The sequence below is a fragment of the Lontra canadensis genome, unplaced genomic scaffold (genome assembly GCF_010015895.1).
Source record: "Lontra canadensis isolate GAN:19392208 unplaced genomic scaffold, GSC_riverotter_1.0 scaffold20, whole genome shotgun sequence".
Classification (NCBI taxonomy): Eukaryota; Metazoa; Chordata; class Mammalia; order Carnivora; family Mustelidae; genus Lontra; species Lontra canadensis.
In genome coordinates this window covers 17,939,605-17,964,725 of record NW_022631014.1, presented here as the reverse complement: position 1 = coordinate 17,964,725, position 25,121 = coordinate 17,939,605, and the positions used below count along the sequence as shown (strand labels likewise).

At 50.1% G+C, this 25,121-nt stretch overlaps 1 protein-coding gene across 4 annotated transcripts in view; it reads left to right on the top strand.

Annotated features, from left to right (window-relative positions):
* TTC21A (tetratricopeptide repeat domain 21A) overlaps nucleotides 1-25,121 on the top strand; it is a 32,504-nt gene that overhangs the window by 1,361 nt on the left and 6,022 nt on the right. For 3 of the 4 annotated variants that reach the window (XM_032861152.1, XM_032861154.1, XM_032861153.1), the window contains exons 2-19: nucleotides 205-334; nucleotides 1,084-1,194; nucleotides 2,267-2,433; nucleotides 3,754-3,876; nucleotides 5,894-6,051; nucleotides 9,406-9,490; nucleotides 11,124-11,222; nucleotides 12,208-12,400; nucleotides 14,822-14,919; nucleotides 15,079-15,279; nucleotides 15,971-16,100; nucleotides 17,787-17,944; nucleotides 18,180-18,395; nucleotides 22,184-22,422; nucleotides 23,450-23,522; nucleotides 23,626-23,736; nucleotides 24,091-24,229; nucleotides 24,398-24,501. In XM_032861152.1, the coding sequence (XP_032717043.1) occupies nucleotides 205-334; nucleotides 1,084-1,194; nucleotides 2,267-2,433; nucleotides 3,754-3,876; nucleotides 5,894-6,051; nucleotides 9,406-9,490; nucleotides 11,124-11,222; nucleotides 12,208-12,400; nucleotides 14,822-14,919; nucleotides 15,079-15,279; nucleotides 15,971-16,100; nucleotides 17,787-17,944; nucleotides 18,180-18,395; nucleotides 22,184-22,422; nucleotides 23,450-23,522; nucleotides 23,626-23,736; nucleotides 24,091-24,229; nucleotides 24,398-24,501 (2,535 nt within the window). The remainder of the gene's footprint in view (nucleotides 1-204; nucleotides 335-1,083; nucleotides 1,195-2,266; nucleotides 2,434-3,753; nucleotides 3,877-5,893; nucleotides 6,052-9,405; nucleotides 9,491-11,123; nucleotides 11,223-12,207; nucleotides 12,401-14,821; nucleotides 14,920-15,078; nucleotides 15,280-15,970; nucleotides 16,101-17,786; nucleotides 17,945-18,179; nucleotides 18,396-22,183; nucleotides 22,423-23,449; nucleotides 23,523-23,625; nucleotides 23,737-24,090; nucleotides 24,230-24,397; nucleotides 24,502-25,121) is intronic. The other variant, XM_032861155.1, reaches the window with a different exon arrangement.

Here is a 25,121-nt window from a genome sequence, read left to right as displayed (position 1 = left end):
TGATCAGTCCCGAATACATCCAGGCTCCTTCCTTGGAAACTGCAATGGAGCTACTCCTGGGACTAGTGAAGAACAAAATGAGGCCTTAATGTTCTCTTCCCCTCCTTCCTTTTGCATAATGGGGGAGGAGAAAGGAATAGGGGAGAAAGTGGGTGAGATCAGAGAAGGGACTGGGGCTGTTGCCCCTGTGTCTTCCTTTCACAGGCTGGGATCATTTACTATAGCCAGGAGCAGTACTTCCGTCACGTGCAGCAGGCCGCAGCCTCGGGCCTGGAAAAATTCAGCAATGACCCTGTCCTACAGTTCTTTAAAATCTATGGGATCCTCAGGGAAGGTAAGGACTTGCCAGCGTTGGCCTCCTTACCTCAGGCACTAGCCCAGCCCTGACACTCTGGCTCCACCTGGAATGCCTCCTTACACCCCAGCCGCGTGGCCATGGGAAGTCTTGTACTCAGTGGCTAGGTTCCCAGGTTAATCTACATGTGGCTGTGTAATACATATCTAGTTGACTTTTGAAACATTGGAGAGCTCACTCACCCTTCCCTGTCTGGAAAACGAGTGGGTGGGGAGACATGACTGCACGCTTATTGGATAAATTCTGGACTTGGAACCTGGGAGCTGGTAGTGCAGGAAAAGGAGGAAGTGGGAGGTATGGGTAAAGGCAAGTATGGTGCTGGAGCAGGGGGAGGAGCGATCCTCAAGCAGGTGCTGACTCACTGAGGCCAGGGGCTGGCCAAGCTGCCCACGGCCAACCTCAGTGGACACGGAGGGATAAGTGGAATCTGTGGCTCTGCCCTGAGATCCTTCTTCAGAACTGACCCCCCAGCCCCAAATCTTGGCCTCACAGGTGCCCGTGCAAGTACTCACAGGTGCATCCTCCAGCCCCAGGCAGCCTGGACCCTGGTGTCAGCAACCCCTTCAGAGGTCTTGGGCCACTGGGGATGTTTGGACCTGTTGGCCTAATGATTCTGGGTGAAGCCAGGTGGTGCTGAGCCTTGAGTCAGCTCTGACAAGGGCTCCCATGTGTCTGCCACAGAGCCTCCTGCCCTCTGGGGATGTAATCACATGGGCTTTCCTTTACAGAGCACATCCAGGATGCCATTAGCAACCTGGAGAGTATCCGGAATCATCCAGACGTGTCCTTGTGCTCCATCATGGCCCTCATTTATGCTCACAAGTGCTGTGAAACCCTTGGTGAGTGCAGCCATGCCTGGCAAGGCCTGGCCCCGCTTGGGGAAGACAGCCCTACTCCAGAACAATAGCCGCCCAAGGGCCTGCCACGGGAGGTCCGGTGCACCAGTGACAGCACGTGCTATTGGCCAGTGAAGAGTGGCTTCTGTTCCCTCCCCTCGGAGGCCTCAAGGAAGAGCCCGTGCCCAGGTCCTGCTGAGTGGGAGCTGCAGGCAAAGAGCATGACAGTTGGAGGGGTCCTCCTTTCAGAGCCCAGGAGTTGGGAAGACACCCTGCTTTCCTTGCCCCAGACCTTGTGGAGACAAATCAAGTCAATATAAATAATTCCAACCATAGGGTGCCTGAGTGGCTCAGTCCTTCAGTGTCTGCCTTCGGCTCGGGTCATAGTTCCAGGGTCCTAAGATCCAGCCCTGCATTGGGCTCCCTGCTCGGTGGGAAGCCTGCTTCTCCCTCTCCCTCTCCTGCACCCCCTGCTTGTGTTCTCTCTGTCTGTCAAATAAGTAAGTAAAATATTTTAAAAAGTAAAAATAGGGGTGCCTGGGTGGCTCAGTGGGTTAAAGCCTCTGCCTTCTGCTCAGGTCATGATCCCAGGGTCCTGGGATGGAGCCCTGCATTGGGCTCTCTGCTCAGCAGGAGCCTGCTTCCCTTCCTCTCTCTCTGCCTGCCTCTCTGCCTACTTGTGATCTCTCTGTGTCAAATAAATAAAATCTTTTAAAAATAAATAAATAAATAAACAAATAAACATTAAAATTGAATAATTAAATGATTCCACCCTTAATGTCCACCTCTCTAGAGTCAGGGAAAGATTCTAGAGTCAGGAAAAGATTCCAAGACGCTGCCAACAACTATTTCCCCTCAGTATGGATTGTGGGCCTGAGGTACGGGATTCACTTTGGTCTGTCTGCTCCGCAAACTGCTGGGCACAGGGGAGACAAGAGAAAGCTCAGACTGCAAACCCAAGTCATGGTGTGGGCCGCTGCTGCAGTTTCTAGGCCCCAGGGCCCTCAGGGCCTCCTGCAGGACCAGTCAGTCCTCCTCCCTCTGACTCGCTCCCTTCCTCCTCTTGGATTCACAGACCGAGAAGCCATTCAGGAGCTGGAAAGCAGCCTGAAGGAAATCCGCAAGACAGCCAGCGCAATGGCCATGTACTACGCGGGCCTCTTCCTCTGGCTCATGGGGCGCCACGACAAGGCCAGGGAGTACGTCGACCGCACCCTGAAGCTCTCCAGCAGCTCCAGAGAGGTACCTGCTGCAGGGGACAGCACCTGCAGAAAGCAGCATCCCAACATATCCCAGTGGGGTGGCCCTTACTCCTACGGAGCACCCTGGGGCTGGGAGAGGGCTGCATCGGGACCCCGACAAGAGCCCAGGTCTCACAGGACCCCCCACTCACACTGTCTCGGGCTTTAGCTGAGTACATGCTGGCATGTGTCCAGAGTCTAAGCTGCAGACAGTCATTCCAGGGCCTGGACTTTATGTTTTTTAAGTCTTGAATTAATTGCCAACATTTTGAAATCAAAAGATTTTGACCGAAAAGCCCAGATTTCCAGGTTCTTTGGGAAAGCCAGATGAGCTGGTTACGACAGGCGTCTACCTTCCCTCCTTGCTGTGGTCTGCTGGGTATCAGTGGTGGCCCACCCAGGAGAGTCTCACACTCGGTGGATTGGGACTGTTGCTAGAGTTTGAAGCCTCAGTCCCGGCTCAGTCTAGCTGCCACCTCAGTGGGGAGTAAACTCACCCCCCAAGGGGGTGAAAATTGGTTTCCCAAGGAGGGGGTGAAAAAAATCTTGCTGTTTATGTACAAAACACAGATTTACATACTGCATAGACAGATAATATATCTGTGAGATTAAAATATCTTGGAGGGAGAGGAAATGATTAAGGGAAAATATCTGAAAAGTCTCCTTAGGAGGGGAGCCATGGGAAAGAGTTGAGAAACACTGGTTTTGGGCATAACGCTTCAGGGCAATGTCCAAGAGACCCCCGACCTCACCTCCCAGGCCTGGCCACCCATCTGCCAGCAGAGGCTGGGTGAAGACTAGAGCAGAACCCCTGAGCTCAGAATGGCTCCTGCTCACCCTCCAAGAAGACATTCCCACCTCCTGCACAGTCCAGGCACTGTGCTGGGCTAAGGCGTGGAGAGAGGAGGAGAGGTCATGCCCAGTGGCCCATGGTGGCCTCCTGACCCCAGTGTACAGTAAACAGGCAATGACAAGACAGGTGAGAGCATGTCAGTAGGGGCAGCAGAGCTGTGGGGGTCCCGGAAGCCTGGAAGGTCATAGAAGGCCTCTGACAGGAGGGTCCTCCTAGGCTGAGTTTGAGAGACTCGTGGTAGTTAATCAGGTGAAGGAGTTTGGTTGGGAGCGCTGCAGGGACAGTGAAGTGAAGTCCCAGCCCTGGGAGGGAGCCGGGCTGCACTGGGGTCTGCAAGTAGGTGTGCCTGGGGTGGGGGGTCTCAGGGTACAGAGTGACAGGGGTGGGACATGAGGCTGGAGAGCAGGCTGGGTTCTGAGAGGCTGTGCAGGACCAAGGACTTCATCTTCTGTCTTGTTCTGATCCCAGGGCTATGTGCTCCGAGGTTGGGTGGACCTCACCTCAGACAAGCCCCATACCCTGAAGAAATCCATCAAGTACCTAGAACAAGGACTGCAGGACGGCAAAGATGTGCTGGGGCTGATGGGAAAGGTGGGCAGTGGAGGGAGGGGAAGCATCCCTGCCTGGGCCCCTGGAGCCAGGGAGCCTCTGTCTCCCAGCCTTCACCTGGCCCATGAGGAGCAGGGGCCCAGAGAGGATCAGGGTCACACAACAGCCCAGGGCCCACTTGGTTCTCACAATCCTGCCTGCTCAGTCTGAGTCCCTATCTCATTCTGCATGGAGTCTGCTCTGGGTCCGTCCTTTTTTCTCTGCTTCTTTCTATCATGCTTTCTCTTCTGACCTATTAAGTTCAGTGGGCCATAAGAGAAGGGAGACAGGTGTTTTGTGTTTTCTTTTTTTTTAAGATTTTATTTATTTATTTGACAGAGAGAATGAGCACAAGCAGGGGGAATAGCAGGCAGAGGGAGAGGGAGAAGGAGGCTCCCCGTCAAGGAGAGAGCCCGATGCGGGGCTCAATCCCAGGACCCTGGGATCATGACCCGAGCCGAAGGCAGATGCTTAACTGACTGAGCCACTCAGGCACCCGTTTTGTGTTTTCTGATCTCAATTTAAATTAAGTTCCTTTTTTCCTATGTGACCCCCACTAAATCAATCCATGAAGGAAAAGCTAGCCCTCTGATTCTCTTCTCTTAGTATGTATCTTCTTAGAAAATGAGTATGTACTAATTAAAAAAAACAGAAGGCTAAAAAAGTCAAAAGATGACATCCTTCACACTCCCCCTCCAAACAGCTCATGTGGACATTTAGGACCTTGGTGTCTTCCAGTCTTTTTTACTCTGCATGTGGTTCAGAGGGTGCCTTAGAAAGGCTTTCTGGGAAGCAGAAGCCAAGGAGAGCCTTGTGCAACAGTTTTATCTGGAGCGCCCTTGGGACCGACACCTGTGGGAAAAGGGACAGAAGCAGGACTGGATGGCAGGAGAAATTGGGCTGTGACACAGCCCTAGCAAAGGCCTCAGCCAACTTGGGGTTCTACAGCTGGGGTGGCCTATCTGTGACCTCCTCCCTGGCCACGTGCCAGGTGGGGGCTGCCCCTGTGGACAGGTATGACCTGCCACAAGGCTGCTGCCTTTAGCCATGGGCGACCCCAGCAGGTAGGCCTCCCAGAGACCTATCAGCCTCCAGTTCTTCTGGTCCTGAAGGTGATCCCACTGAGCGCCCTCCCCAGGGTGGGAGATAGTGTTGTTATTTAATTTAATTGTAATCATGAGGCATCTTATCACTCGGGTTCCTTTTCTTCATGTAAGATTTTGTCATAAGCCACTGTCATTTTGAACAGCTCCTTCAAGCCAATCCCCTATTGTACGGCCCTCATAAAATTTGCCCACCCAGATTATTTCCAGTTTACACTTAAAAACTGAGTGCTGCAGTGAGCACATGTATGCATAAATCTATCTAGAACAATCCTCCTCTTGTTCTTAGTAACTCTCTTGAGGGCGGGTTGCTGAAGGTCTAATGTAAGCTGTCCCTGTCAGAGTCCAGTTTCAAGTCCTTTGGGAGCATTGCTCTCTGCCCTTCAAGCACCTGGGGCATAACTCACTCAGGAGAACCTGCGGGCTGGCACTGGCCTGCAGAGGCCAGAACCCCAGCCCAGTGGGCCTCAGCAGAGAAAAGCTGCTGCAGCCCCCCTAACAAGGGTTTTGCCTGCAAGACGGAACTGACCCTGGGCCCGAGTGAGCAGTTTTCAGCAATAAGCTTCAAGAAAGTGAATGGCAAATGAGTGAGCCCAGCACCCTCAGGTCTCCCACCAAGGGCGGCCTGCACATGGCCTTGCCATCTCCCACACTTGCTAGGCCTCCCCCTATCTCCCCAAGAGCCCTTGCCTTGCCTGTCCAGGAACTCAAGCCTGCTGTGGACTTTGATCTGTGACTCTGAGGGATGACTCCTTCCCCAACACCTTACCCCCGGGGCCTTGGAAGGATTCCTTGCCCGAGCTGAGGGGACTTGCATGCCCTGTGTCAGGTTCTGCTCCTGTTCTGCTAGAGACCCAGACACCCCCAACCTCCCTCTGTGGCCACTGATGGAGGCTTTTCTCCTGGGCTTCCAACAGGCGACCTACTTCATGTTGCAGCAGAACTACTCGGGGGCACTGGAGGTGGTGAACCAGATCACTGTCACCTCGGGGAGCTTCCTGCCTGCCCTGGTCCTAAAAATGCGGCTGTTCTTGGCTCGGCAGGACTGGGAGCAGACAGTCGAAATGGGACACAGGTGAGCAGCGGTCGTCAGTCGACACCACCACACCCATGTACCGCTGCTTTCCTTTTTTTTTTTTGGCAAGCTGAGGGTGTTGATATGTTCCCATCTTACAAGCTGGGGAGATGGGAGACACCATGTATTTGATGGAACAAGACATAAAAGTAAATATTGTCAAGAGAGGTATGAATAGTGATGTGATCATATGGGGGAGGCACAGGGAGGCTGTGGCCTCTGATGGATAAAGAAATGGGCATATCTAGAGATAAAAGCACATTGTTGGGGCACCTGGGTGGCTCAGTGGGTTAAAGCCTTTGTCATCGGCTCGGGTCATGATCGCAGGGTCCTGGAATCGAGCCCCGCATTGGGCTCTCTGCTCAGCAGGGAGCCTGCTTTCCCCTCTCTCTCTGCCTACCTCTCTGCCTACTTGTGATCTCTGTCAAATAAATAAATAAAATCTTAAAAAAAAAAAAAAAGCACATTGTTTAGGAGACAGGTGGAGGGAATGACCTAAGGAACCCAAAGCAACCAAGGTTACAGGACGACAAGCAGTTGCCTCTAAAGAATGGGGGGGCAAGGGGGTATAAAGGGACTGTTGCATTATTTAATTGTTTTAAACTATGGGTATGATATACTGTAAAAAAAACTTCAGGGCCAAGATGATTGGTGACCGGGAGAAGACTTTCAGCTGAGGCCGGGCGCATCGGCCAGACAGTAAGAGCTGGGGAGTTCCTGGGGCTTTGGGAAGCCAGACACCAAATTGGGGTGACCTTAGAGTACTGTCACTGTCAATAGAAATAAAGACCACTTGGGGGGAGGGATGTTTGATGGAAGGTTTTCTGAGGATGGAATTTTCTAGATAATTGAAGCTTGTCTCTAAACTCCAAAACTTGAACTACTTTTATTAAGTAATTCTAAAATGTATGCTACTAATTTTCTTCCTAAAAAGAATTAACAGACTTTGATTGACCATAGGGCATCACTCTGAATTATTACTAAATTGTAGTACTATACAGCATAGTTCAAAACCAAAACAAAACACAAGCAGACCTCTTCCTTTCCCATGGAAGGATGATAATTTCTCTGATGATCATTCCTGGAATTTGCATCCCAGAGAGAGGCACCTGGTAGCAAATGAACATGATTCGGACGCTCAGCCCACAGGGACCCCCTCGTGCAGTGCCTGTGTGGGCCTCTGCTTCTCTATCCCATAGTTGACACCTGGCCAGTGTCCTTGGCAGGACCTAGGTCAAGAGCTTGCTTTGGAGGCTTGGCCTTCAGCCATCAGGATCCTGGGAGCACCTGGCTGAAGGCCACAACCATGGTGTATGCAGTCTCCCTTGGCCAAAGCCCTGCTGCCCTGCCCACGAGGAATAGTGTTTAGTGCCAATGGGCTGAGTCCCATACCCAACTCCTTCCCTCCTGGAGGTTTCCCCAGCTAGTGGTGTTCATAGAACTCCCCCATCGTTTTGTATTTAAAAAAAAAAGTTTTTAAATGTTTTTTAAAGCTTACTTATTTAATTATTTATTTAAGCAACCTCTACGCCCCTCTACGTGGGACTTGAACTCATAACCCCGAGATCAGGAGTTGCATTCTCTACTGACTGAGCCAGCCAGGCACCCACCACCATTGTGGGGTTTTTTTTTCTTGTTTTTTAAAAGATTTTATTTATTTGACTCAGGGAGAAAGAGAGAGAGCACAAGCAGGGGAGCAGCAGGCAGAGGGAGAAGGAGAAGCAGACCCCCTACTGAGCAAGGAACCCGATTTGGGGCTTGGTCCCAGGACTCTGAGATCATGATCTGAGCCAATGGCAGACGCCCAACCAACTGAGCCACCCAGGGGCCCCACACCATTGTGTTTTAAATCTTTGCCCCCTCTAGATGTGTTTCTCTTTCTATCCCTAACATTATTTATTTTTCCCTTCCCTCTTATTTTTCTTCATCTACATTAATTTGTTTCTTTTATTCATCTTTTTAAAGACCCAGCTTTGAGTTTTGTTGGTGGTGTCTATCACATCTCTGTTTCTACTCTGTTAATGTCTGTTCTTTATGATTTATGGGCCTGTTTTGCTCTGATTTTCTAACTCTTGAATCAGATGCCTGGCTCATCCATTCTTAATTTTCTTTTAGAATATAAGTGTTTTTTTTTTTTTTCAAGTTGGGAGAATATGAGTGTTTAAGTCTGTGGATGTCCCTCAAGGTACCATTTTATCAATATCTACACATTTGGATTTGATATATTCAGTATCGTTTGGCTCTAAGAATTTTCCAATATCCATTCTGATTCCTCCTTAGTTCATAAGTTATTTAAAAGTTTGGTTTTTTTTCCCCAAATGTATTTGGTTCCTAGTACCTTCAGAATCACTATAAAGGGTTAGAACCGTTTGAATGCTGACTGCCTAATCAATCCTGTTGGAATTTGGGGTGTTACTCAGAGTAATCCTCTAGGAAGCACAAGGCCATCCCTGACCAGGCTGAAAAACAGGAAGTTTCCTATAAAGAAACAGAATATTGAACACCCCATAGTATGTATGACCAGAAACATGAAAGCCAGTCTTCACAGTGACACATGATGGAAAGCAAGTGTCCTGTTTTATCATACAGCTGCAGACAACCCCCCCAAGCACCTCTCTACCACTCTGGGACCCTAGGACCACAGTACCATGATCATGTATGTGAGAGTTGGAATATGAATAGGCTTCTGTCACAAATTGCCCCAGATACATGACTTAAATGACATGAGAAGTTATTCCTCTCTCAGGTAAAAGTCTGGGTGGTTGTCTGGGACTGGGACAACAGCTTAACTCTGTAGGGTCCCAGTCCCCTTCTGTCTTCCTGTTCTACCATTCTTAGGATGTGGCTCCCATAAAAAGGAAAGAGAAGAAAGAGAAGTTGGGCTGTAAGAATACAGCGGGATGTCACCTGGGGTACTTGTGCTCACACCGTGTTGGCCAGAACTTAATCACAGGGCCACAACCGAACTGCAGGGGAAAGCTGGGAGATGTAGTCTTTATTCTGAGTAGCCGGAAGCCCAGCCAGATTAGGGAGTTCCATTATTAAAAGGAGAAAGGGGGGTGCCTGCGTGGCTCAGTGGGTTAAAGCCTCTGCCTTCAGCTCAGGTCATGATCCCAGGGTCCTGGGATCGAGCCCCACATCGGGCTCTCTGCTCAGTGGGGAGCCTGCTTCCCCCCCCCCCGCCTACTTGTGATCTGTCAAATAAATAAATAAAATCTTTAAAAAAATAAAAAATAAAAAAATAAAAGGAGAAAGGGAGACTGGATATTTCCAGACAATCCTGAGTGGCCGCTGCACGGTGCTAGCCTGGCCTATGAAAACTCCCAATTCATGTGGCTCCTCTTCCTATTTCAGAATTCTAGAAAATGATGAGTATAATATCGATGCCTACCAAATCCTAGCCATGCATGAGCTTGCAAGAGAAGGAAACATGACCACAGTAAGTTCTTTCAAGACTCAGGAGTTGGGCCTTGGGATAAGCACAGCCTGGGGGAAAGCACTTTGAAAACCCCATCCCCAGCACCTTGGAGCGTGCTCCCTGGATCTCAGCTCCCTCCCTTCTCCCTCACCTACTCCCATAAGGAGGTCAGGGGGTCTGCTCTGGTTTGCTCTTTGGGCTGGCAGTGAGCTTGGCTCTGGTTCTGCCCTGAGCCTGGGCAGGTTCACCTGGAGAAGCCCTGGGCTCCTCATTTGTAAACTGGAGATAATTCCAACCACTTTGTGAGGCTGGTAGAAGGACTAAGTGGGATGACATGTGGGAGAACTTGGAACAGTGCCTGATTTGGGGAAATGCCATTTTTTTAAGGAGTGGACTGGAACTGCTCAGGTATTGGCCAGGTAGAACCTAGCCCCAGATTTGCTCCTAAGGCCGATAGTTTTTCCAAAGAAACCCAGAACAGTCTTGAAGCACAGTCAGACACATCTGGAATTCTTCATGAAAATCTCAATGCCCAGACAGGTTTTTATTTTCAAGAAGAGTTTGTGTTTCCAGCCATAACATTGCCTTTTTGAATAATTGTGTTGCCTCTGTAAAGGGTGGCAAATCAGGAGTCTGTAAGGGTTTCATGATGGGAAGAGGAAGCTTCTGGTTCCTTCTGCACAGTTCTGAGTCTATGGGTTTTGTGGGGCGGGGTGAGAAAGAGAGTACAGTCCATATTTGGGAGGAACCCTCCACAAGGGCCCCAGTGCCATCTCTGGGTAGGAACAGGAGAATGGGGTCTGTCCTCATCTCTGTGCATCTCCAGAGTGCTGGGCAGTCTTCCTGGGGCCTGGCCTGAGGGTTAATCCCAGGGGCGGAGTTAGCATTAATGCCCGTCCTTGACCCCCCACCTCAGCCCCTGGGATTTACCCCTCTACCCAGGCCTGGCTGCTCAGTGCTAACCTTGCTTGTATCTACTGAGCAGAGTAGTCCTGCCCCATCCTGGGTTTCCCTTCTGGCACTTCTTTGCAAAACTCCCCACTCCTGGGTAGGGAAAGGACAGAGGCATCCACTGGAAAGAACATAGGCTTTGGAGTCAGTCACCCAGTTGGCTGAGTGACCTCTGGCAAATTCCCTAATTTTTCTGACCCTTTGTCGGCTAGACTGGAAAGTTCAGAGTTCTAGTGACTTATAGGGTTGTGGGGAGGATTCATTGGAGTGATGGAGCGGCACAGTGTGGTGACTCCCGTCAACATGAAGTACAGGCTCAGGGCCAGGGACCCACCACGACCATCTGCTCTTAGAACCAGCCCAGCTGGCCGGTGCGCTGCTGGCCTGGGGGGCTGCCCTGTGAACACCATGACAGCTGGCTCCGGCTCTGGCTGGGGGGATCTGAAAGGGCAACTTCTCTTTACAGATCCATGAACAAAGGGGCGGTGCCAGCTCTTGGCTGAGCAAGGCTCCCGAAAGATCCACCTACTGGTTTTAAAATAATACCGGGCTCACCCTAGCCCAGTTGAATCCAAATCTCTGGGGCTAGCTCCTGGGTGTGGGAATTTCTCCCGGGGGATGCTAACATGCAGCAGGGTTGAAACCTCTGCCCAACTCCCATTTTCTACTTTACCTTTGACCTTGTCTGTTTTGTCTCCCACAGGCTACCAACCATGTTAGAAATCTGATTAAGGCACTGGAGACAAGGGAGCCTCAAAATCCAAGCCTCCATCTTAAAAAAATTCTTGTGATTAGCAGGCTGGTAAGAAGGTTCTTTCCAGGTTTTTTGAATCATGCTTCTTGCTGTGTTCCTAAGGGGAGCACTATGGCCCCCTAGAAGCTGCCTGGGTACCCTGTCCTCCCCTCTCTGGCTCAAACTTGGCCTCTCGGGCTGGTGCCCATGCCCAGTGGCCCCTAACTGCCTCTGGCCAATAGCTGTATCATGTAGGCTCTGTATCTGGGCCCAGATGCTGCTCAGAGACACTGTAAAGATGAGCGCAATGGCATCTGGAAGTGTTTTTAGAGTAGGAGGTCCCTTATTTGGGGGAAAAGGGAAGTATTATGGCTGTTACATCATAGCAGTGCCATGCCCAGCCGTGGCTCGGGGTCCCAGGACACCGACTGCCATATTCTCTCTATGAAAGTGTCCTGGAAAGGCAGGCCTGCCTGTACCTCTCTGACCAGACCAGGTGCAAAAAGACCAGATTGTCAAACAATTTGCCTCTGTCAGACCCTTCAGCCCAAAGCAAGATTAACTAGAAGGAATCACTGTAAAACCTGAGGTAGCTCCGGGGCCTTGGGAACCAGAACCGTGGGGTCCAGTGCCACAGGGACACCATCTTTCCCACAGAGACACAGATCTGTGTCTGATGCTCTCTGCTCGTTCTGCACATCTGGCAGGGAACATGGCTGCTCACAGCCTTCTGGGCAACTTCCCATATCAACAGGACACAAGAGCTTCTGTCACACAGCTTCAATTTTTGAAAAACTTCTTGGTGACTTGGACCAATTACTGTGGCGAGACAGGAGATGGGCCCTTTGGAGGGCCCTATGCCTGGAGGCAAGTTCCACAGATGTGGCCAGGGTGAGGTTCTTTGGAAGCTGGACAACAGCACAGACCCAACTGTGGGTTGCGTGCAGCCCTTGGGCTCTCCTGAGCAGCTGAAATGTGCCCGTCTCTGATGTGGCCTTGTTCAGACAGGCTGCACTGACTGGTTTCCCTAATCCTGTGTGTTCATTCCTCACAGTGTGGGAAACACCAGGCGATTCTCCGGCTGGTGTGCCCCTTCATGGAGCGTGCATTCGTGGCCACACCCTCCTATGCCCATGTGGCCACAGAGCTGGGCTACCTCTTCATCCTGCACGACCAAGTGAGGGAGGCGTCTCAGTGGTACTCGGAGGCCATGAAACTGGACGGGAGCAGTGTGGCTGCCTTAACAGGTGTCTGCAGGCTGGGCAGGGTGGGGGTGTGGGGGCACAGAAGGCAGGGAGCAGGATAGCATCCATGGATCCAGAAGAGAGATGCTGGGAAGCATTCTCTCTAGAGGGTGTGTGAGAGTTTGGGGGTACATTGTATGACAGGGGCGCCTTTCTGTGACATATAAGCAGATAAACCCATACTCCAACAGAGGCAGAGATGAGCCACCTTAAGAAATAAGTAGACCCATTTTTTCCCCCAGAGAGCTCCAGGAAATACAGAAATTAAACAAAAACAAAAACAAAAAAGCAAAGCAAGCTCAGAGTCATTGGAGGCTGAGAGCAAAATAGGCCGTGGGGCAGTGGGGCAGTCAGTGAGATAATGAGATAACTTACTGGAGGATTGGTAACAACTGGAGAATACAATCGAGGAGGCCCTTAAGGGGGGTGGGGCGGGGCGGGAGGTAGTGGGTGGGAGCCTCTCATGCTTCCTACCACCATCAGAGACATGAAGGACAAAAAGACTTGCTGCTCCACACAAAGGCCACATCCCCTGACATTCCTCTACTTGGCTCAGTCCTTCCCCACTTCCTCATTCAGGGGAGACCCCCAGCCAGTCAGCCGGGAGGGAAGTCCACCGGCCTGAATGGCCATCCCACACACCAGCCTGGGCCAGTCCTGTCAGGTGTGTGCTGGAGTCACCCTCTCATCTGACCTGTCTCGGAAAATCAGTGACCTTAACAATTTGGGAAATGTGCCTTAGCTGCTAATACTCATCAGTCTAGTCCATTTGTAAATCTGCTAATGCTTTGAAAGAGGGGCCCGGTGGGACATGCAAAGCCACAGCCCTCTGAGGAGCAAAGTTAAAGCCAGTTATAGAAAAAGACTTCCCCCTCCCCCACTAAAACACCTCTCGTGTTTGCAGACGCTTTACGTACAGTCAGTACATAAAGAACAGGCTACTGTGAAAAAGGGTATAGGGAACAAAAAAACTACCGAAAATTAAAAATACAATTGCAAAGTACGAATTCCATAGATGAGCCAAATGGTGGGATGGATAGTCGTGAAAACCAGGATGGTATAATTAAGAGGACAATCAGGAATAAATACACTGAGATGACCAGAAAGTACCTATAAAGGAGGAATAGTAAGAAGATGGATTTGGCTTCCCAAATCTAAAACACATTAGGAAACAATAGTACTTAAGTCAGCTTGGGGCCAATGCTGGAATAAAGAGGCAGATAAATGGCACAGAAACAGCTCCTGAGAATAAGGTGACATTTCAAACCAACACAGTGGTACGTTTCAATAAACCATGGCTGAACGTCTGGCTATCCAGCATGAAAAAAGTAAAGGGAAGTCCCTATCTCACTCCATACTCAAAAATAAACTCCAGTTTATTGGCTCAGTTGGTAGAGCACGTGACTCTGGATCTTGAGTTTGTGACTTCGAGCCCCACATTGCAGGGAGGGGGTGTAGAGATTAGTTAAAAAAATAAGCTCTAGAAGAATTAGATATTTAAACCTAAAAATTCAGTTGGACTTGTCTTCCCTGGGGGAAACTCAGAGGCTGGAAGGGGAAATATGTAAGTTTGAAACTAATGGATGGCAAAAGACACTGAAGAGGTAAATGGCAAACTAATGGAAAATGTTGGCTACAAAGGATTAATCATCTTAATATATAAAAAGAAAACAACCCTAAAAGAAAAACAGGCTAAAGCTACTATGTACAGGAGATTCATACTAGAAAAGAAAAAGGCCATTCAATATACAAAATGTATATATATTCATTTTCCCTGACAATTAAAAAAAAGTGAATTCAAATGAATTACTGTTCACTCTTTAGACTGGCAAAAAGTAAAGCATATCTGCGAGGTTGTGCAGAAAAGCCACTTTCAAGTTCTTGGCTGTAATATTAATTGAAATGTCTCTGGAGGACAAGTTGGCCTTACCTGTTAACATTTTAGATATACATGCCCTTTGACCCATCAGCTCAACTTCAGGAATTAGAACATGGGAATATGTTTACCGAGACCCTGCAACATTTAAGCATCAAAAGCAAACTAAATATGAGATGAGGTGTCCTTCAATGGGACCACAGTCAAATGCAGTATGGAATCCACAGTGGCATGTTATGTTGCCATTGGAGAGAACGGGGTGGATGTGTGTATCACTAGACGCGAACACATTGCTAACAAATGAATGCTTAAAAAGGTGGTCGAAGGACTATACTGCAAATTGTTAAGGGCGGTTACCTGTGGGGAGAGATCTGCTTCAAGCTAGCGTGTGAACTAGGGATGTTTTTCCATATTGCTTCGTGCTTTGACTTCTCTATCCTGAGCATGCATCACCCTTCCTTCCGCTGTCGCATCTGTGCTCCTTGGCCTGCTGGCCTGCTGGCTCCGTGTCAGTGCCGGCTGCTCATGCTCATTCTATCTGGGCCCAGGGCTCATCTGGTGCCAGATCCTGGACGGCCACCTGGAAGAGGCAGAGCACCAGCTGGAATTCCTGAAGGAGGTGCAGCAGTCCCTCGGGAAGTCTGAGGTCAGAGCCCTCTGAGGGGCATGGGTTCCTCCAGCATTGGGTCGCCCCCACCCCAGTTTCCGGTATCCAGCAGCCCACGTAGCCTGGACTCCTGCTTCACCCTCGCCTACCCACTGCCCAGCTGGCGTTGGTGCCAAGAGCTGCACCTGCCTCCCACAGGTGCTGCTTTTCCTCCAGGCCCTCCTGGCATCCCGCAAGCACAAGGGAGAGCAGGAAGCCACTGCCCTCCTGAAGGAGGTCGCAGAGCTGCACTTCTCCAGCATGCAGGGCCTCCCCCTAGGCTCTGAGTACTTCGAAAGACTGGACCCCCACTTCCTGGTCTGCCTCGCCAAGGAGTACTTGTTCTTCTGCCCCAAGCAGGTTAGTGGAAGTTCTGTCCTCAGGTGGGGGTCAGGAGCGTCGGTCTGGACAGAGGCAGGTACATCACCTGGCTGGCTACCAGGCAGTGCTGTGCTCTTGTGTCTGGGGAACCCCTTCTCCTCTGAACAAACTTGAACCTGTAGCATGTGAACCACTTGAGAGTTGTTCCAGTGCAGATTCTGATGGGTGCGGGGTGGGGGAAGGGAGCCTCCCAAGTGATGCCCGTGCTGTGATTGTCCACAGACCACCCAGGGAGGGGCAGGGCACACTGGACTGTGCCCCTGCCTTTATCCTAGAGAATAACCAGGCTCCTTTTCTCCTGTAGTCTTCTAAGAAATCTATTAGCCTTTACTTGTTTGTCTGCTTTACTCGTTTGCCTGTTTGCCCAGCTAGCCAGGATTCCCTGGGGGCAAGGATTGTGTCGCCCCCAGTGCCATGTCATGAGTTGTCCCACAAATATTTATCAAGTGCACTAGCCACGTGCCAGATACCAGGTTAGGTACTGGGGACATGATAGCGAGCAAAACCAAGTCCCCCTTCTCCGGAGCTTTTGCTCTAGTCCTCGATGGCACAGAGTGCCATAATAAACACCCGGAATGAGGTAAACTTCCTTCACTGAAACAGTGCTGAGAGCTTTAGGTGTCTGTCTGGCACGGGGCCAACTGTACAGCCAGGCCCCGTGTTCCTCCAGCCCCGGTCACCAGGCCAGATTGTGTCTCCGCTTCTTAAACAAGTCGCCATGATCCTGGCTCCTGTAATCAAAGCAGCACCAGCGCTGATCGACCCCCTGTATGTGATGGCTCAGGTCAAGTACCTCTCAGGTGAGTCCCCCCAACACACACACGTATACACACACACATACACACACACATACACACACACACCCTCACCAGGCCTGCCCACATCTCTGGCCTCCAGTCCCGTGAAACCAGCCTGATTTCCCTGGCCAGCAGGGGTCTCTCCCACGTGGCCTGCTGTTGGTGGCTTCTGAGCTCTGGGCCAGGTTGTCGTCCCTGAACTTCCATTACACACTGGGGCCGCGCTCATGCTGGGCTCCGTGAGTCCTCCAAATAGGTAGAAATTCCCTCACGAGATTCGCATTCTAGTAAGGGGAAATCGACAATAAACAGAATAACGAAGCACACTGCTTGTTTGTTAGGATGTAGTAATGCCGTAGGGAAAACTAAAGCAGAGGAGGGGAGGTGGCAGCAGGATGGCAGGTGTTTTAAAGGTGGTCCCGAGGGCCTCATGGGGAGGTGAGACCCTGTAGTCTTAGGACTTTCAGAGTCTCAGGGTAGCCAGAGCAATATCCTTCCAGCATCTTCCATCTCAAGGCCCAGGCCCTGGAGAGAAAGAGGGAAAAGGGAGAAGCCTTCATGGGAGACTTATGGTCCTCTCTGGGTAGCCCCCCCAGCAGCCTTGTAACCCTGTCTTCCTGGAGGACAAGCTGATCTCTGGTGTGCTGGGGGCTTCTGAAGAATCCCCAATGCCAGGGCATGGATCAGCCTCCGGCACTGCCTTGCATGGGCCATGCTGCACAGAGAGCTCCCCTGCTTCCTCCTCCGGCTTCCCAGTGTTTCTCTGGGTTCCAGGCTTACCCACAGTTTCAGGGGCTCCTGGGTACGAGGCAAGGGCAGGAGCACGCCCCCAGGGATGCTGGCAGCTGCCAACAAGCAGGTTTGGGGCCAAAGCCAGGTCTCCAGCGGCTTCAGTTGCCATAGTGACACTTTCACACTTCTGCAGCACATAAAGAAGGAGCAGGGAGTCAGGATCCACACGCAGGTGCTCCCCACCTGCCAGGTTATGGACCCTGAGCAGGAGCTGTTGAGAGATGCAGAGGAATGCAGGACCCTCCTACCAGCTCAGTGTACCCCACTATTGGGCTTCCCACTGGGGCTGCAGGGAGACCCCATAGCCCCTAGTGCTAGATCAGAGCTCAGCCTCAGGAACCAATTGCCCTGGAGTTCAATGCTGACTTGGTTCCTTGTAAGCTGAGTGACTTAATCATCACTGGGTCCCAGTCCTACAGCTAAAAGACATGGATAACACTGCCAATCTCACAGGGCTGGGCAAATATGAAACCCCCTTTCTAAAGATGCTTTGCATGTGTTGGCCATAGAGCAGGTGCTTTGTAAGTCGGGGCTGCTATAGTTACCATTATTGTTAGGTTTCACTCTGCTCTGAGGTATGGGAATCAAGACTTAAGTGTTCCCCAGAGCTTCCACACAGAGCAGTGACATGACTTAGCGATCTCCCTGAGGGCTGCAGAGAGAAAGGAGGGGGTCACACCATGGTTCAAGTTTCCTGGCTTTTGTCTGGGTCAAAACACAAACCATAGTTCTGATTTTAAGACGAGAGTTCCGAGTGAAACAGGACAGACCCGGGTCAAATGGCCAACTTGGGTATTTCCGGGTAACGGGACTTAGAAACTTCATTCTGCCTTTACATCCTGGGCCCTCGGAGTCCACTGGGTGCCCTGGATGTAGAGGTCTGTTTCTCATTTCTAGGAGAGTTAGAGAATGCCCAGAGCACCCTGCAGCGCTGCCTGGAGCTGGACCCTACCTCCGTGGATGCCCACCTCCTCATGTCCCACATCTACCTGGCACAGGGCAATTTCGCCATGTGTTCCCACTGCTTAGAGCTAGGCGTCAGCCACAACTTCCAGGTGGGGTCCTCTGTGCCCAGCTGCCCGCTCAGCACCCCTCAGCCCACCCAGCTGCAGGCCCCTACTTGCCCTGGGAGGGTAGCCGCAGGCACTCCCTACAGCCTACAGACCCTTCTGCTGGCCAAAGGCAGGGACAGGCTCAGTGGGCTTCTGGAGCTTTCTCCAGGCTGTGTACTGTGAGATGTAGCAGCAGCAGCAGCGCACCGGAGCCCTGTGCTCCTCTCTGCTCCTCTAGGTCCGAGACCATCCCCTCTACCACTATATCAAGGCCAGGGCCCTCAACAAGTCTGGGGACTATCCAGAAGCCATAAAGACCCTGAAAATGATCATAAAATTGCCAACTCGGAAGACAGAAGAAGGCAAGAAGTTCCGCGGGCCCTCCGTACAGCCCAGCGAGCGGGTGTCCATCTTACTGGAACTGGCAGATGCCCTCCGGATGAATGGGGAGCTGGTAAGAAATGCCATGCTCTCTTCCCTTGGGACTGAGGCCTTTGGAGGTCATCAACCCAGGCTCTCTGATTCTGGCTGGTGGTTATTTGTGCTATTATGTGAGCCTTTATTCATTTGGGAGCACATCATACCCCTGCCTAAAGGCTTCTGTGGCTCCCACTGCCCTCAAGGTAAAGCCCAAACCCTATTGAGTCCTGCCCGATCCATCCCCTGCCTACCACTGTCCCCGTGAGGACATGCAGGCAGAGCAGAGAGGCCCATGAGGACAGCTGCAGGTAGCTATGCAGAGGGGACCAGGTAGAGCACCCATGGATACCATCATCACACCACAACCTTTATGAAGTCTGTCCCCTTGGAGTTTAGTGGTATACAACATGGTCAACTGTATGAGGCAGCCCTCGGGCCTTGAGGGGCTGGCTAGGCAAAGGCAGGGAGCACCTGAGCATCCTGTGCAGATATAAAGGAGCAGCAGAGAACACAGAGATGGGTGATGGGAGCAGGGAAGCTGCCTCCACATGCTCCCTTGGCCCCGCTGACCTCACTCACCTGCCCACTCTCCAGAAACGGGTTTGTCGGCAGAGCTTCAAGACCATTTCTGCGATCCCCCAGTACTGGGGCATCTGGCCTCCTGTGATGACCCTGCCATTGAGAAGGAAAAGCCCATGAGGCCCTTTCTCCTTAAAGTTAAAAATTGCCTTTGGAGTAAAGATGGGGATGCAGAAGGTTGTTTGTGCTTCCCTCCTTTAAATCTGCCAAAGGGATACAAGAATTGCAAGTGGAGAAAGAATCTCCATCTATAATGAAATTAGGGGAGTGCCACATCCCGAAAAAGTTGATTCAGCTGGTCATTGATTTGGCTAGAGACTGAGAGCCAGCTATATGTCAGGTGCCATGTGGGAGCTGGGGATAGAAGAGAGCAGCCAGCAAAGGCCCCGTCATTTCAGAACTTTACACCCATGGGGGAGAGAGAAAGAAGGGTGCCTGAGGTCCCTGCATTTGCTTGAAACTTTCTGAACCAGAGATGTGGTCAGCCAGGAAAAGCAGGGGCATTCCGCTTTTGGAAGGGGAGGACCACAAGACAAGAACTCTCTGCTAAAATGCCTCCTTCCTTCTCTCTGTCCAGACTCCTTTCTAGGAGACATGGGCCAGAGGAAAGTAAGGAGGGAAATGACCAGAAAATCAGTTCTGCCACTTGCTTTGCTAGGATCTGTAGACTGAGGCCTTCCTGTGAGCCAGGGGTTCCATCCTGACCCTAGCTTCTCACAGAGACTACCCCACAAGGGAGGACCCACAGGAAGCTCAAAGGAAATGGGCTTCTAGGGCAGTTGTGCTAGGCCCTCTCCCTCTCCAGCCTTGTTAATAAGAAAAGGGAATGAGAATGACATTTGAGAATGAGCAGTGATCAGAAGGGGTCCAACATGGTGGTTATAGGGAAGGAAGGAGGCAAGCAAGGGAGGAAAAAAAAAGAGGAGGGAAGAAGGGAGGAAAAGTAAGAAGGAAGGAAGGAAAGGATGGGAGGGAATGAAGGAAGGCAGGAAGGAGAGAAGGACAGAAGGGAGGAAAGAGGAGAGAGGAAACAAAATCATAAGCCAAAGACAAGTGAGGGCTACACTTTGGGAGAAAGTATACAAAATAGAAGAAATATTTTAAAAAAAATTGTGGACTCAATGAAAATAAAAAGAACATGGACTCTTGTAAAAACCAGCTCAAAGCAGAGCAGCAGAGATCCACAAAGGGGTTCAGCTAGCCAAGCTACAGGAAGCAGTAATCTCATTAGTCCCCCGAAAAAAATAGAAAATGGCTGAACCCTTGCTGAGGCTCTCTGATGGGAGAAAGGGTTGAGAAAATCACTGAAGTGATCTGAGAGGATGACAGATAAGAAAGAAAGAGGCAGATAGCCAGCCAATCCAAAATCACTGTTTTTGCAGAAGGGAGATGAAATGGAACAGGGGACACATCAGAGAGGTATTGGGAGAATGATTCCTTTAGGAGAGACATGAATCAGTGACCCAGAAAGGCACTCTGTGCTGGAGAAATAGCAGTAAAATATTAAGACCAAGAAATATCCTAATAGTAATGCCTTAATGAAGTTACGAGAATCAAGGATTCACAATGTCATTGAAGGTTCTGACAATCATCTGGGAAGGCAGCTGTGAGAAAAAAAAAAATCAACTTGGCCTCAGACTTTTCCTCAACTATACTAAATTCAGGGAGATAACAGAACAATACTTATAAAATGTTGAAGGGGTTGGGATGTCCCCCAGGATGTCTTTCATATGTGAAAGCAATAAAGGATTCTCTAAAAAATTGAATAACTCCAGAATTATGGTGTTAATTAAAACTTTTTGAAAAACCCACTTGTCGATATAATGCAAACAACCAAAACACAAAATAAATGAAGTTTTTACAAGTGGGAAAAATCTGAACTGTAAAAGGACGCATAGAACTTATCTAAATAAATCTAAATATAATTACATTGAAATAATTACAGTCATTTTGACTCAAAGCTAGCATAATAGCTAAATTCTTGAAATAAAAGTTATTAAAGTCAAAATAACAATAGTATCCCATAAAAAATTCAGGGAGGAGGATATGAAGGGAAGGTGGGGTTACTATATGCAATTTTTTTTCATCTTTATAGATTGTGAAACAAAAAGTTTTCACAAAATGTTTCTTGATAGAAAGATAACTCTTGGTAGAATTTAAAAGAGAAGGTTCACACCACATTTTTCAAGAGTTATGAAGAAAGGAAAACAGAACCTCACATTAGGCAGAAATGAAGCTGAACATGGCAGCATATAAAAATGAATACAACAAAAAAATGAAAACAAAACAAGTTGACAGAAAACCTAAGAATGTATCTGTGATAATAAAATTATAAATGAAATAAATGTGCCTATTATATAAAAGAGGCATTGGAGTGGTTTAAACAAGCAAACAGAAGGAAACTTTACTGTCTATATTTCAAAAACCAAAGGATCCATAATGAAAGTAAAAACATGATACAAACATATGAAGTAAAAAAAAGAAAGCAGAGGTTGAGGAAGAAATGTCTGGTAAGACTGAACCCAAGTCAAAAAGCACCAAAATAGGGAAAGAGAGCACTTTGTTAAGGTAATCAAAGGTATAAATATAATGAAGAAATAATTCAAATAGACTTTTATGTACCAAATACCATAACATTAAAATACTTTGGGGGCATCTAGGTGATTCAGTCCTTTAAGCGTCTGCCTTCAGCTCAGGTCATGATCTCAGGGTCTTGGGATAGAGTCCTATGGGGTGAGGCTGGGGACTCCCTGCTCAGTGGGGAGTCTGCTTCTCCCTCTGCAGCCCTCATTCCTGCGTGAACATGTGCATGTGCATGCGCTCTCTCAAATAAATAAATAAAAATAAAACATACCTTTGACCAAAAGCAGGAAAATACAAGATGTGTCATAGGTCTCCAACAGGAAGGAATTGCCAACAGACAATGAGGTGCTAAGGAACAGGCTGGTTCTTACAGTTGTGGGTTTCTGTACCCTCACGTCTCTGAGCACCTTCCCCCTGCCATCCCCCAGGAACAGTAGTTGTGGACATTGAAGGGCTGTCTCTCCTTTCTGTCACTGGAACCTCTCTGCAGGTGGATGTGAGCCATCCTCCCCTTGGCTTCAGTATAGCTCCCAGCTATCTCTGTTTCCTTTCTCTCCAGGGGTTAGGAGTGGGAAGAGGGATCATTTAAGTCTCCTCCAAGAGGTTTCAAGCGTGGTGGGCGACAGCTAACAGAGCATCTTTTGGGTTCCCATGTCCCAGCATGAGGCCACTAAGGTCATGCAGGACGCCATCAATGAGTTCAGCGGCACACCAGAGGAGATCCGCATCACCATCGCCAACGTGGACTTGGCCCTGAGCAAGGGGAATGTGGACATGGCACTGAGCATGCTGAGGAACATCACGCCCAAGCAGCCCTGCTACACAGAAGCCAAGGAGAAGATGGCCAACATCTACCTGCAGACCCGCAAAGACACCCGCCTCTACATAGGCTGTTACCGGTAAGCCCCAGGAGGCAGCACCCTGACAGCCGCATTTCCAGTGGTGTTTTAGGGAGTGTTTCCTCCAGATTGTGTTTCTTCCACCTGGGTCTCAGTGCACGTCCTCCGAGTGTGTTAGATGCCAAGTACAGAATTTCCTGTGGGTCAGAATTTAAGTGTGCCGAGTCAGTCAGGCCGGCTCATTGCTGAGATCTGAAGACCTGGAACCAAATCTGTCCTGCTTGGCTGCCCTGTATGGCCCCACATTCTGGTGGGAACCACGGGAATGCACTTCTACCCCGGCCCTGTCTCTGCCTGTCCCTGAAGAAATGTCCAGTGACTTGATGTGGCCAATGAGAGGTGCAGGAGGGTGGAGAGCTGGGGTTAGAAGCCCTATATGATTTGACAGTGGGGGCATAAAAGTACCTTCCCAGCCCCTCCCTCAAGCAAAATTCTGCCTAAGCAATCCAGCGGGGAGGCAGTGCTAGGGGGTGGGGATGAGGGAGGAGAAGCCAGGAGCAATGGAGTAATGTGGTCACATGAAGTTTTAGAAAGAGCAGGATAGGGGTGCCTGGGTAGCTCAGTTGTTAAGGGTCTGCCTTTGACTCAGGCCATGATCCTAGGGTCCTGGGATCGAGCCCCACATTGGGCTCCCTACTTGGCGGGAATCCTGCTTCTCCCTCTCCCACTTCCCCTGCTTGTGTTCCCTCTCTCGCTGTGTGTCTCTCTGTCAAATGAGTAAATAAAATCTTTGAAAAAAAAAAAGAAAGAGCAAGATGCCTGCTTATGCAGAGGGTTCTGGGAGGGGGACAGGGGTTGGGAGTGGAGGCCAGAGGAATGGGTGGAAGTTCTGGCATGGTCCAGAAAACAGATGAGGAGAGCCTAGATGAAGGTGGCTAGTGTGCACAGTGGGCTTTCAATGAGTATTGGGTGACGAGTGAATGGATAAATGAATGAATGAATGGATTAGTGGGAAAGAAAAGGAGGGATGGATTCAGAAACGTGAAAGATGCACAGGTCTGAGCTACGTTTTTGTTTGGTTTTGGAGGGAGCTCTGTGAACATCTGCCTGGTCCCCACACCAGCCTGCTATTAGGTGATGCTTTCATGAACATTCAGGAGGTGAGTGAAAGCCTCATGGCCTTGCCACATGGTCCTCTGATCTCATGTCTCCAGTGGGAGAGAAGAGACACAGAGAGAGACCTCTGGATAATTTCCCCACCAGCCTGAGAAGGCCTTGGAGGTTTATGATGAGGCCTATAGAAAGAACCCACACGATGCATCCCTCGTCAGCAGGATTGGGCAAGCCTATGTGAAAACCCACCAGTACACCAAGGTCAGGCTAGGTTGGGGTGGGGAGGTAGGGGTGGGGTTGGGGGAGACAGCCCAGCAGGGATGAGGGAGGAGGATGCATGGGTAGGAGGGTCAGGATGGGAGGGGAGTGGCTGCATTTCCACCCTAGTTCCCTGCTGAGTGGGGTACCAAGGGGAGAATTCAGAAGCCAGCCACCGTTTCTCCCCCCCACCACATACACCTGCCCAGCTTGAGCCCTCTGCAGCTGGGAGGGCCTTTCCATCTCAGGCTTCTGTGTTCTGTGGGATCACATGGTGGTGGCCGCTGAGGGGAACACGGTGTGAGGCACTCAAGGGTAGAACCAAACCCAATGCCAGTATTTCCCATTTACCCTAAGGCAATTAATTATTATGAGGCCGCCCAGAAGATCAGTGGACAGGACTTTCTGTGCTGTGATCTGGCTGAGCTGCTCCTGAAGTTAAAGAAATTCAACAAGGCAGAGAAAGTTCTGAAACAAGCACTGGAACATGACTCTGGTGAGGCCATGTCTGAAAGTCTCTTCCCCAGCATACTGTGCCCCCCACCGCCCACCCCCACTCTCTTCTCCTGCAGAATGATGCAGGGGTCCTGAACCCAGTTCCCTTCCCCCCCATCCCCGGCTTCCCAGGGGCCAGATAACACTGATTTGAATTTCCATTTTGCAGTCAAGGACATCCCATCCATGATGAATGATGTCAAGTGCTTGCTTTTGCTGGCAAAGGTTTATAAGAGTCATAAAAAAGAAGACGTGATGGGAACTTTGAACGAGGTAATTGACGATAGACAACAGACTCAAGCAAGCTCTTTATCTGCCATTTCCTGATGGGAGCTATAAAAGGAAGGCTGGTCTAGAAGGCTCAAGGGCTGGCCCTCAAAAGAGGACCTAGGTTACACCTCAGGCCTCTGCCTTCCATTTATCCCCATACCTGTGCTCTTCATTGATGGTGCCCCAAAGTGCCTGAAGGCCGGCTGGGCCAGGCTGGAGAAGGCAGGGAGGAGAAAGGTGCCCTCAAGGATGCTAGAGGTGATAATACTGGACAACGCCAGGAGCTCCCAGTCACTGAATGCTCTGTGGTGGGTGCTATACTAGGCTTTTTGCTTTCTTATTAATTCTCATGGTAGCCTTTGAGATACAGCACTGGGACATTCCTGCTTCACAGATGAGGCTCCAAGAGGTTAAGAAATATGCTCAGAGTCTCACTGCTAGTAAGTGGTGGAGGTGAGATTGGAACCGGGTCTGACCTGATCCAAACAAAGGTCTTTCCCCACCCAGCTGCCTGGATGGGACACTTCCTGGCCATTCCTGCCATACCTTCCTCCCTCGTTCCAACAAGGGTGTGGTCTGCCACTTGTTGGGGGAAGGGGTGCATTCTGCAGGTGTAGGAGCAG